The sequence below is a fragment of the Anser brachyrhynchus genome (genome assembly GCF_964034855.1).
Source record: "Anser brachyrhynchus genome assembly, chromosome: 4".
In the NCBI taxonomy this organism is placed as follows: Eukaryota; Metazoa; Chordata; class Aves; order Anseriformes; family Anatidae; genus Anser; species Anser brachyrhynchus.
The window spans coordinates 67,103,989-67,116,837 of record NC_137698.1 but is presented as its reverse complement, the minus strand read 5'-3'; the positions used below and the strand labels follow the sequence as shown (position 1 = coordinate 67,116,837).

At 40.0% G+C, this 12,849-nt stretch overlaps 1 protein-coding gene across 4 annotated transcripts in view; it reads right to left on the bottom strand.

The window, feature by feature from the left end:
- The window catches only part of TBC1D14 (TBC1 domain family member 14), a 66,860-nt gene that overhangs the window by 8,798 nt on the left and 45,213 nt on the right, over nt 1–12,849 (bottom strand). For all 4 annotated transcript variants that reach the window (XM_080592029.1, XM_080592027.1, XM_080592028.1 and 1 more), the window contains 4 exons: nt 12,298–12,392; nt 11,180–11,251; nt 9,662–9,790; nt 6,565–6,674 (listed from right to left, as the gene is read on the bottom strand). In XM_080592029.1, coding sequence (XP_080448155.1) covers nt 6,565–6,674; nt 9,662–9,790; nt 11,180–11,251; nt 12,298–12,392 — 406 coding nt within the window. The remainder of the gene's footprint in view (nt 1–6,564; nt 6,675–9,661; nt 9,791–11,179; nt 11,252–12,297; nt 12,393–12,849) is intronic.

The window sequence follows — 12,849 nt, the reverse complement described above, 5'->3', positions numbered from 1 at the left end:
CACTCAGCTAGCCCTGCCTCAACATAAGCAACAATGCCTCTATTTTTTGCTCCGTTTTTATTCACAAACGCTATTATTCTGTCATGATTCACACCTAACCTGAATAACCCACGTGTATTAAATCTGCAACTATGCAGAAAATTAACTGTCAGAAGAAACAGTCACATCGATTTATTAGAACACTGCTTTTTGTAGGAAAAGATTTACTCACATAAAAAAGCTGTCACGTCAAATAAGGTATTTGACACTGATCTCTTCATAATTTGCATGGAAGTGCAATTTGAAAGAAATTCATAAAGCAATTAACTTTCATTAACACTATCATGGAATTAAATGCATCAAGCCCTACGGATGGAGACTGGGCCCCCTAGAATAACCAACGACACAACAGCAGGAATCATTTCTGCTAAGAATGGATCCAGTATTTGCTCCCTTAAAACATTTCCTCCAGAAAGACATTTTTATTAGACATCTGAGCTACTGCTCTGAAAGCCAGCTGAAATTTATTACAGCAATAAAGCAGCTGCAGCAGCTCTCGGCAGCGCTAGCACACCGCTTGCACATGATCTGCCTGCACGGACTGCAGGATGATTTTCTGCCTGCTGCTCTCTTTCAACTCCCCGAAGTCCAAGATGCAGACAAGGCAGCTAACAAGCACGGAGATGACCAGCGTCAAAGAACTGTAAATGCAGGGTTCTGGCTGCTATCTGTCTGGAAGAGGAAAAAAATAAGTACCGGACAGATGCTCCTGCTGCTCCCGGCCCTGCTTACGATGAATGCGTACTTTGAGGTAGACACATGAAATCCTGGCTAGTTTGCTGCTCACAGGGAAAGCACATGACCATCATCTTATCAAGAAAGCACTGTTACCATGATCATCATAGGCTCTATTTTAATCACTCTCCCCCCCCCCTTTTTTTTTTAATTAAAAAGTCTTCATAAGATATTGTTAGCAAGAGTGCTGAAGGCAGGTGTGCCAGATTTTGGATCGACAACTCATGCACAACAACGCCAGTGCAAACCAGATCCGATATATTCTCGTACTGCACATTCTTGTGGCCATTTTTAACAGCACACAAAAAAAAAATCTGCAACTTCTGAGTTCAGTTGTGGAAACTGCTAAATTAATTCAGCTTTTGATCTTACTCTCGGATCCTCTCTGCTTTATTCTGGTACACTACTTTTTAGTTACATTTTTATCTGTTTCATCTACATCTGCTTTGAGACACTGCATCTTTCTAAGAGTTTGTGCATTCATTGCATAGTGGCATTACAGACATCTATCATTATATAATGAGAACCATTCTCATCAGCACCTTTAGAGTTACTGGAGTAAGATTAAGTTTATTTAGTACAATTTTAAAATCATTGAGATGACTGCAACAGAGCAACATCTTAATAAATTTGATTGCATTCGAAAATGCCTCAATACAAATACCTTGCTAGTTTCTGGGCAATTTCATCAAGTCAGAAGCACCCAAAAAACCCTGTTCTCTTGCCTAGGTGTGCTACACGGCAATGCAGAGCTTCACTTGACTTCGCTCTAACCTGCAGTGACATGAGGATCAGCACACTGTAAATTATGCTGAAGACTAATTTTTTGGAGTCTGGTAACAACAACTCCAAATCAAGAAATTCGGATGTCACGAGAAACCTCTGGACAGAATTTTCGAGGTTTCTTATCCACTTTTTTCTTTGAAAAGGCAGCACGTACTTAAAGCATAATCTTGAGCTTCACTTTTTGGGGGTGGGATGTTACTGGCATGACACGGATTACATTTTTCCTGTCATGACAGACAGCAAGCCTATAAATATTTCACTGGAAGTGCCCACTACAAACATCCACACAAACAAAATGGCTTGGAACTTTATCATAGCAAGTAAAGGGTGTCAACAGAAAGTTCGTGTTCACAGAGCACAATCACGGTCAATGCAATATTAAAGAACACTGGTTTAGCCATCGGTACAAACAAAGCTCTGGGCTATAATTATTGCCCAAATCATTTTTCTGAGTGGGAACGAAGAGGTATTTGTATATTAGCAGCAGGCCATAAATAGACCGCATGTGTCCTTTGTAAAGCCACATTCTGCTCTGCTCAGAAGAGCCTGTGGTCTATCAGCTGACAGTGCTGAGTGGCCCAAACCGGCCTATTCAGACACTATTTCCTCTCTGTTCTCTGTGAACCTGACTGCACGTTGTTCTTTACAGCCCTTGCACACTCGATTCCCTTTATATTCTGCAAAAAAAGTAAAAGCATGTCTAGCTTTTGAATTTTTACCAGGAGAAATAGCAGTTGGAATTTGAGCCTGAAGCACGTGGGTCCTTTTTAAAAGAGATGCCTTACTTGTGGCAGGTATCCGCTGATAATCATTCTGCTGTACCTTTTAATTAAATTCTTAAGTCCTTGACGTCCTGCTGTCATAGAAGGCAGTGAACTGGCAGGGGAGCTGCACTCCCTAAATCCTCCACCAGCCCCAAGAATGCCCAAAGCAGCATTACATCACCTGCGTAGCACTGCTTTTTTCTTGGCACGTCCCTCCAGCAAATGATTTAGGCATACCAATTTCACCGCCGTTCCCTGCGGCACCGGATACGCGGAGGAGCACAAAGGAGACCAGTCGATCCCACTGTAATTGCAGGAGGTTTCCCAGCAACTGGTCTGTGCAGCACTGGCTACTGGAGTCCCCCCAGAGCTGGCACCAGCTGAGATTTCCTGCAGACATGCCTGCACAGTAACCATGCCAGCCACCGGAATAGCAGCAGGCGTCCCTCTGGAGCTCAGAGCAAACATGCATTTAAATAAAAGTGATGTTGTCGGAGCAAGGCTGTTTCACTGAGATTTTTACCCACACCCAGGAGGTCTGTCTGTCTGAAAGAATTCACTGGGCGTGGAGCTGCACAAGAAACACTTCACCATATTCTTCCTCGAATGAAACGTAATTGAAACTTCTTTCTTTCCACAAACAGTTTTGTTTTTCACAGAGTAGTATCCCTATTACAGCAAATTCCCTGTCAAACTGGCAGTCACTCAGAAGACACAAGCAACATTAGAAACACAATTTTAAAAAGTCCTTTGCTTTAATAGTTACTCACTTGCAAGGACACTGACCCACCCCCTTTTCCCTTGCATCTTTCCTATATTACTTTCTGACTAGTTCCGTACTAATTATAATGGAAGGACAGCAGATATAAACTCCAATTCTCGTTAATTCCCAGTGGCTATTAAAAAGATCTAAATTTGCTTCCTACGGGATCATAGGATTTTTGAAGTAGGAAGGATATATATATATATATATGTTCAGACACACCTATATGTATAAATACTTACATGCACATATACAGACACATTTAAAAATCTCACCAAAATCTCGCACAGTCGAACACCAACCCCACTGCCTAACAAAACCAAAGACACGGTTGGACACGCTGACTAGCTCAAGACAAATGTGAAGAAGTTTAGTATAGGACTGGACAGGACTACTGTAAGTAGTCCTCATTCCTGAGGTTTAATATCATTTCAACATCTTTCCTCTTGTCACTGGACATACCAGCCCCTGCCTTCTTCCTTTCCTTCTATCCTATTCCAGCATTTTTCTGGCATTTTCCTGCTGTGCAGTAAAGAAATCCAGTTCAGCTTATATTCTCAGCCTTCAGTCATAAAACTTTCTGATAGCATTTATAGATGTTGGGAGAAATGAACCTATCCATCACACTCCCCCTCATTCCCCTACTCACGCTGCATTAAAATGTAATCCCAGTGTAACAGCAAAGTCAAACAAAACCCATGCAACACTATTCTCTGTGCAAGAGGCATGTGCAAATGAAAGGAACTCAAAGGCAGCAGGAAGCCCGTGTGGATGAAAAAGAAGCTCCCGACGAAAGTATACAAAAGGAATAAGGAGGGGAAGATGTCCCTGAAGGAATAGAGACACCGTCTGAGCACACACGGAAGACCAAAGCCGAGCTGGAGTTAAACCTGGCTATGGCGGTTAAGGACAACTAGAAGGGCTCTGCACAGGTGCATGAGCAGAAAAAAGATTAGGGAAAACACAGGCCTGCTGCTGAATGGGACAGGGAACCCGTTGAAGTGGTACACGCAGAAGGCTGTGCTACTCACTGCCTTCTTCAGCTCAGTCTACTGAGACGACTTGCCTTCAGGAATCCCAGGTCCTTCAGACCAGTGCGAAAGTCTGGACAAGAAAACCCTACCGTGGGCAAAGAGGGATCAGGTTAGGAACATTTAAACAAACTGGGCACATACAGGTGGTGCATGGGTCCTGGTGAGAAACCCCTGGGTGCTGAGGAAACTGTCTGGTGTCATTGTGAGGCTGCTCTCAATGGTATTTTAAAGATCATGGTGACTTGGAGAGGTTCCTGAGGACTAGAAGAACTTAACAAGGACAAAAAGATTATTGGGACAAGTCAGTATGGATTTCTGAAGGCAAAATAATGCCTGAAAAACCTGATAGCCTTCTATGATGAGTGTCTTGGTGGATGCGGAGTAGATACTGCCCATCTTGATTTTAGCAAGATTTTCACCACAGTCTCCCATAAAATCCTCGCTGATGAACTGATGAAGTATGGACTAGATAAATGAAGAGTGAGATGGACTCAAAATTGGCTGAACTGCCAAGCTCAGAAAGTTATTAATCAGTGGCAGCAAGTAAAGTTTCAAGCCAGTACACTGCTAGAATACTCCAGGGTTTGATACTCAGCCAATATTTTTAAGTAATTTAATAACAGACATAGATGATGGATCAGACTCTACCCTCAGCAAGTTTGCAGGTGGTACAAAACTGGGAGTAGTGGTTAATCCACTGCTCTAGAGGAACACACTGGAGAAATGAGCTGACATGAGTCTCGTGAAGTTCAACAAAGGGTAACGCCAAATCCTGCGGCTGGGCAGGAAAAAAGAAAAAAAAAAAAAAAAAAAGCACCGGTATGCATGTGAAACCAACAGGCTGCAAAGCAGCTTTGCAGAAAAGGACCTGGAGGTCCTGGTGGACAAGAAGTTAAACACGAGCCTTGGGAACACAGAACGCCAACCTCCTGGGCTGCAGCAGGAACAGCACTGCCAGCAGGCCACGGCAGGTGACCTCTCCTCTCTTCTCAGCACCAGTGAGGTCAGCTCGGGGCTTCCCAGCACAAGAGACACAGACACGCTGGCACAAGTCCAGCTTGCCACAAATGTCATTAAAGGCTTGGAGCATCTGATACACAGGGAGAGGCTGAGAGAGCTGGGTCTGTTGAGCCATGAAGGGAGATGGCTTGCAAGGTGTGAAAATACTCAACAAGAGGGAGTAAAGAAGATTGAGACAGCCTCTTCACAGTCACATCCTGTTAAAGGACAAGAGCCAACAGGCACAAATTGAAACACAGGAAACTCTATTTAAACATGAGAAAATAAAAACTTCTCTGTGACAGTGGTTAACACTGGAACAGGTTGCCTGGAAAGGTTGTGGAGTCTCCATCCTTGAATATATTCAAAACCCTACTAACCAAGGTCCTCAGTAACCTCCTATAGCTGACTCCACTTTAAGCACTCGGTTTGGACCAGGTGATCTCAGGCACTCCATGATACTGAGAAAGCTCACCTAGTGAAACTTCTAGCTGTGAGACTGGACAGAACAACTCTAAAGGGATTTCTGTTCAGTGGATCAGCAACGTGTTCAGTGCTAACAACAAGCTCTGAAAGATCACAAGGACATTGAGAGCTTGGTTCAGATAGAAATGGATTAACAGTCAAAAATGTTTTCTGAAATAACAACTTATCAATCTCAGAAAAAATTGCTGCTACTGGGAATTTTGTCTTTTACTGAAAGTATTTAGTCAAACACTTGACAACAGAAGAAGCTGTCAACAATTTAAAGGCAAGCCAGTTTGCACAAAAAAAGATTTCATATCTTCCTGAAATTGACAATAAAGTATTGCTTGCTGAGAAGAGACATTTTAGCTGCCTCCAAACCCAAGCCTGATAGGCACAAATGCAAATACTCAATTTGGAGTACCTAATATCATGATAGAATTTGACAGGTCTGCAAATAAGACCTATGTCTTTTTCATCTCTAAGGCTGTAACTGCAATAGAGCTAAAAAGAAGGAGAATTTCACCAGATAAAAAAGATTGTAACTCCTTGTCTACTAAGCGAAATAGCCGTAGTAATTAAAACCAATCTGTGCTGGGGACCCTCTAAATAGGATCTGAGGCCACTGAACATACGAGCAGAATGCTGCCCAAGAGTCATAGTTCATCCTTCCAAAAGCCTAAGTGCTTGTTTTCTTTGCAACTTACAGCTTTGGGAGGTGTCCCTGCCCATGGCAGGGGAATGAAATTGGGTGGGCTTTAAGGTCCCTTCCAACCCAAACCATCCTGTGATTCTATGATTCTGTACGTCTGTGGGAACGATTTGGATTGACAAATTCAATTACTGAACACAAGATAAAGCTTTTATCTTAACAAAAGAATACTAAAACAGCCCAAAACCACTCCAGCTTACGTCAAGAATACAGACACGGAGCTATAAACTAGTGTGCATATTAGTAATTATACTGTCAATGTCTTACCAGTCAATAAGATAAATATCTGGAGTTAAGTTATTTTTTTTGAAGTGAGCAAATAGCTTTGGCAGATTTTCTTCAAAGAATACCTCAAATGCAGCAAAATAAGTCAACATCTGTGAAAACAATAGGGAGAAAAAATAGTTAGCCCTATTATCAATAGACTTCAATATATTGTCTGTTGTTGGATTCATGTTCTTCAAGAATACAATCATATGAATTACATGATGCAATACAGAGCTAAACATTTGCGTAACAGACAGCATCTGCAAACACACAGTTTAAGATCCATTCTATATTTTGTTCTCACATTAAACAATATCATTATTGTTGTGAGTCTTGGCCAGCTTCCTTTGGAAAGAAAAACATCATCAGGAAAGAAGTTATTTGCTGATTACTCAAAATAATTATGATAACAGAATGGTGTTTATGTTTGTGGCAGTAACCTAATGTTACACTGAACAACATCCAAGACCCAATGGATTACAAAATGAAATACAAAACTAAAATAATTTAATAGTCCATAGCAAGAGTGATGAGTCCATTTGGCTCCAATCAGAAATCACAGTCTAATACCAAAGCTTCTATTGTATAACACATTTTAAAAATGAGATAATTATTTTTATCGTAAATAGAACAGAAAAGCTGAAGATCAGGACAAAACACTTATGCAAGAGAAACAGATTCCAACCCCCATCTGATACCTTATCCCCTTAACTGTATTGCTTTTAACATGAAAACTTGAATGTTATTTTAAAAATTTGAATATTTAGGACAAAATAGAAACAGAGGGCATGCAAAAAGAAAATATTCCTATCCAACTAAGTTAAAAACAAAAGTATTTTTTAACTTTTCCACCCTAATCCTCTTACTCCTACAGGAAGAAAAGTTTAACAAAGTTCTTGAATGACTCAGTATTTTTAATTACAATCTCTTGTAAATGAAGAACGCAATAAAGAATGGTTGTGGTATCTCTGAAGTACAAGTTGTACCAGCATGCTTTTCCCCAATACACCGTGGCAGTAAAAGACAAGCCTTTTGTGTGAAATCCTTTAAAAGGATGACAGATGCTTACCTGTTTTTTGATAACCTTATAGAAATGTTTTCCTGTTTCATCTGAACGTAGTGACAAATTCTAGACTACCTTCGTTAAAAGCAGCACATAAAAAATTGACTTTCAAGCCAATCTGAGATGGGCAGGCTACAGAAATAGCTGTACAAAGTTAGGTAAAATCTCTAAACCACCCGTTAGTCAGAAAAAGCTTCTCGGTAAACAGGAAAATAGAAACCTAGAAACCCACTTCAGAGAACTCTACAACTGAGAACTTCCCAATATGTATTTTTAAATACACAAAGTCCAAGCATCGTGTGAGATTCATAAGCATAAAGAAGGAAGTAGGTAATGTAAGACAGTCCTACTTTCAAAATGTTCTGTTTACAAGCCAACACCACAATGAAAAGAAGTCCTACTAGAGCATTTCAGAAGTACTTTAAAGCAGGGATTTTTACACATAACTGCCACAATCACATCTGTTGATAGAAATGAAGGCAGCTCAATTAGAAATGCAGTAGCAGTTCAGGTATTTATCTTGATCGAATCAACATACAGTAAGACGTTTACTTAGTAGTAATTAAAAAAATCCTGTTTAATAAAAATTTAACCAAGAAAATAAATGAAGTGAATTCAGAATAAATTACTATGATTTCCAGAAGTACCTCTTAAATAAATTAGAAAAAGTAAAACCAATATACGACAAATTAGCATTTGAGCATTAAGCTGTAAAACTGACCAAAAAAAGTTCAGGATACACAACAGATCAGAATATTAACCACAGGAAGACAAAAACATCTCACTTTGTCTCACCACTAGGTACAAAGTTTTCCTTGCGGTGTGAATCATGGCTTTGCAATTTCACAATATGTTAATACTCCTTCACGTAGCACCACCTCTCCTGTTCTGTAAGCATTCCTCTATCACGTAGCCTCTACTTGTCTAAGCTAACAAAACTAAAGGTCACTATCCAAGGGGAAACCAGAAACACCATTTCAGCTAATAAACATCGTATTCTAGCAAATTTAATTTTGAAACCATCTTCAAAAGATCTATATTTACACACTGCATGCATGAGCACATCCTCCTTTTTCAACCAGTAGTAATGGAGATGACTGATACTGCTTGTAGCAATGCTGTCTGAGCTGTTGTACATCTCCCACAGGCATTTACAACTGATGAGACTCAGAAGCTGTAACAAGGAATTACACATATTTTTCCAGCAGAAAATTCCAATAGGATCCCTAGCGTCCCGCTGTTTAACCAATGCAGGTGAGCACTGTTGATGTCATCCATTCCCCTGCTTTATTTCTCCCATTTAAACCCTTGAGAAAGCTGATCCTATTTTTATAGCATTAATGGGTAAATAAATGAAAAGGAAATACAGAATGCCATCCAGTTTTTGAAAAATACTTTAAAAATAAATTAAAAATGTATTTCAGGAGATGAGTCTTACTTTGCTGTGGTACATAAGTAGCCCAGCATACATGCTAACAAAGAATTTCAGACAACAGAGTGTGAATGAGGCACCCAACTTTCATTGAAAACGGGAGGAGAGGGTTGTCTGCTCATCTGATTTCCCCCATGCCATCTTGAAAACATAACTGCTACAGAGTAAAGAGATGGGAAATCCAGTTCTTTTGGGAGCCTATTTAAGCAATGTGTTAGTTTGGTACAAAAAGCACCTTCAAACCGCTTCTAAAACTATTAAGCTGTTTTCAGCTTTCAACTACAGTGCTCAAATTTAAGAACACCTACAATAATATTCTCATAACTGTTCTCTGAGCATCATAAAATACTCAGCAGCTGAACAACTTCATTCACCTGCCTCTTCAAAAGCTTGGTGGGGTGTTTTTAGTTCCAGTTTGGTTTGTTTGTTTGTTTTGAGGGGGTGCACATGTGTGCCTCTGCTATTTTTTAAAAATTTTTATCAAGCATGTTGCCTTAAAATAAATTCAGACTTATTTTCCAGGTTACTGATGTCATGGTTTTTTAAAAACTGTACTTAAACATATCCACAATATGTAGAGTACCATTTTATTGCATACTTACAAGGCCATGGTCCACACGGAAAAATGCCATCTGACAGGGTTTATTTAAAAGGTTAGAAAAAGCAATGAAGGCATCTGCAGTATCCAAGTTCAAGATCAATACTGCTGCTATGAATGACATGCCCTGTACCTGAAAAAAGAAAAAGCATCTCCATTCAACAAGAACTGTATTCTTTTGAGAACACTGCCCCATTTTGTCATTGCAATCACTACGGTTTAACACACTCACTGAGCTATTTAATTTTGCAAAACTTTCAGAAAGGGAGGTTTTTTTTAACCTGCATAACCACTTGGTACTGAATGCTGAGAGCACGGAAGCTAATGATCCCCATCTCGCCTCCTTTCAGAGATTCCAAGTAAAATTCCTAAAAAAGGCCACGACGACATCACTCTCAACTATGCAGAATAAAGCTCTTTCTGAAGAGCAGAATGAGGATTTTTTTCTGGTCCCTCTTCTCATAGGAATGGGGCATATCCACCTTGATCTGTGAAAAGCTGTACTAGGACACTAGAGACTAACCATGTTTCTTTTTCAATCAGCAGCCTGGCAGTTACGGAGAGCTGCAATAGTTCATTTGACAACCAGCAGCATTTTAAGTTAAGCGCATGTTTCATTTCCCATAAACTCATGATATTGTTACATTTTTCCACAAGCTTATTATGGAATTGGCACAGAATCTAGGCAAAACTCACCCACCCAAAGGGTGTAGTGCTGCCATCACCGGGTCACATGGACCAAGGTGTGACAGTCCTTCCTGCAAACCTGAGGAACGAGCTCCTTCCTAACACAACAACAGGTTCCATGCCAAATGAAGCGCACCACCTCATCTGTTCTTTTTCTAGTTTCCAGGCAGTCACGTTCAGATTTTGCCAAATAGCCAGTGCTGCTCACAGAACAGGAATGGTATTTTTCTACATTCGCCTTCTATAAAACAATAGCTCCCAAATAAACAAGCTCTTATACACATCCCTGCTCTGTATTTTTCTGTTGTTGTTTTGTTTTGCTTTTTTCTCCCCCAGACTAAATAAAGTATCTGAAATCCACTCGGTCCCTTCATAATCACTACTTTGAATACTTTGAGGAAGCTCATGTGGCTGTGATGGATGCTGCTTTACAGGCAGTTCCAGAAGCTCACAACACTAAGGCACAGAAACGCGTATCAAGAGGAGTAAGAAACACAATTCAAAGGAACAGCCTCAGTAACACTGCCATTAAGAACAGTATGTACTTCAAAGGACCAATTTAACTACATCTTCTCTTTCAACACCAATTTTCAAGCACTAAAGATACGTACTTTTGAGTTTTCCAATGACTTAACCTATTAAAAAGTTTAAATTTAGCAGCAGAACCATTATATATGACACACACCTCCCAAGCATGTATTGGCATATAAGCACACAGAAACCCAATAATTATTCACAAAATAATTTAATGCTGGTCTACAAGGGGCTGATTAACACACTCTTCCCTCCTCCTCGTTCTTCCTCCCCACCCCAGATGAAAGAACGATTCACTTACATAGCCTACATCAGGTCTGTAACAAGTATAGGCTCCTAAAATACTGTGCAACGTGTCATGGTAAGGACCACCCTAAAATTAAACAAAAACAAGACAATATGTCTAAGTATGTAAACATGCACGTTCAAAACCCTTCAATGCTATAGACAGTATCTATTACTTTCGGTAAAGACGTGTTGTTTCCCTCTACAGCTCTGAACACCCCCAACTCCTTCAAAAAAATCTTTAGCTTTACAAGCAGGAAAGAGCTGTCTGTATCACTTTACAGATGCACACAGGTCATTCAATACATCAGTTACGCATTGTATTCTCGTACAAGAGGAATGTAAGCCTAAGAGATTCAGTATAGCTTAGGAGCATTTTGACAATTGTGCCAAGAAAGCAGAACACTAATGAGAACTACTTAATTGTCTATTAGACTAGAGGCAGAACGCAATCATGAAGAGAACAGTTAAAACAACAATATGCTGTAACACACCCACAGATCGTATCAAGCATGACATCTATGGACAAAAACAATTTTATGTTGTAGACTATAAACAGCTGCCATGTCAAGCACCAAGTAGTATAACTGACTGAGAATTTCCAAAGGGAGAAGTTGTCAACCCAAGAATGCTGATTCATCAAAACCTCCATTTTTTAATAAGCATGCTGAAATTTGTGTATAGAACGACAAAATATTTGCTTAAAATGAGTTATTAAAGCACACCAAAAACACACAAGTTACATCAGCCTTTCATGGAACAACAACAAAAAAAGATGTCCAAATTTTGCTCGCTTGAGCTGTGCTCTCTCTCACTCACCATTTATTTGCAACCCAACAGTGTTGGTTCACTGACTTGGAAACACTAACCTAGACACCTAGACAGAACCCAGCATGAACTGGATTAGATGAATTAAGACATGATGATAAGGCAGCAGATCATTTTTTTTCCTTCCTCCCAATGAGTACCTTAGAGTTAGTCTCTTCTAAACTTCCAAAAGCTCTAGGAACTTGTTCTCTCAAGATGTCTGCTCCTTCGGATTTGATCATCGTGGGCTGTTTCAACCCAGGGACAAACAAGATTTTGTAAACTTAATTTATCTGAGTATTCATAATAAAAGTTAACATTACTTACCTGCTGGAATATACAGAGATTAGGAAACGTTCTTGAGATATCCAGTTTTATTAACTCCAAACTTGCTTCTCTGTCAGCTGTAGAAAATCCAGCATCTACAAAAGCCAAAATTACTGCATTTATTACATGGGTCACTGCACGCTATTCTCCCCACACACCATGTTATAAAGCAATGAGGGAAAAGCGTAAGCGACAGACAGAAGGCAAGGCAGGCCAGGGATGTCACTGGTAACCTCTGACAAGCCAGAAGACATATGCAAGCCTGTTGACCTGTGACCCTTTGCCTTCAACAAGGCTTCCCAATGGTTTCTGAAGTACCTGTCTCTGTGGATAGGTCCTGGTGGGAGGGACAAGATCTACCGAAGTACAGGATGGATGTCACCTATCTTTATTACTATCAGCTCTCTTTCCAAAATCATGTTGATTTACTCTTTGTATGTGTTGTTAAAGATCACGGTCATCACAATACACTCCGTAACTGACATGGATCTCACACAAAGTAAATTTCTAAAGCATTAGAGATCCAAAAGTTTCATTTCTACTTTGTCTGTC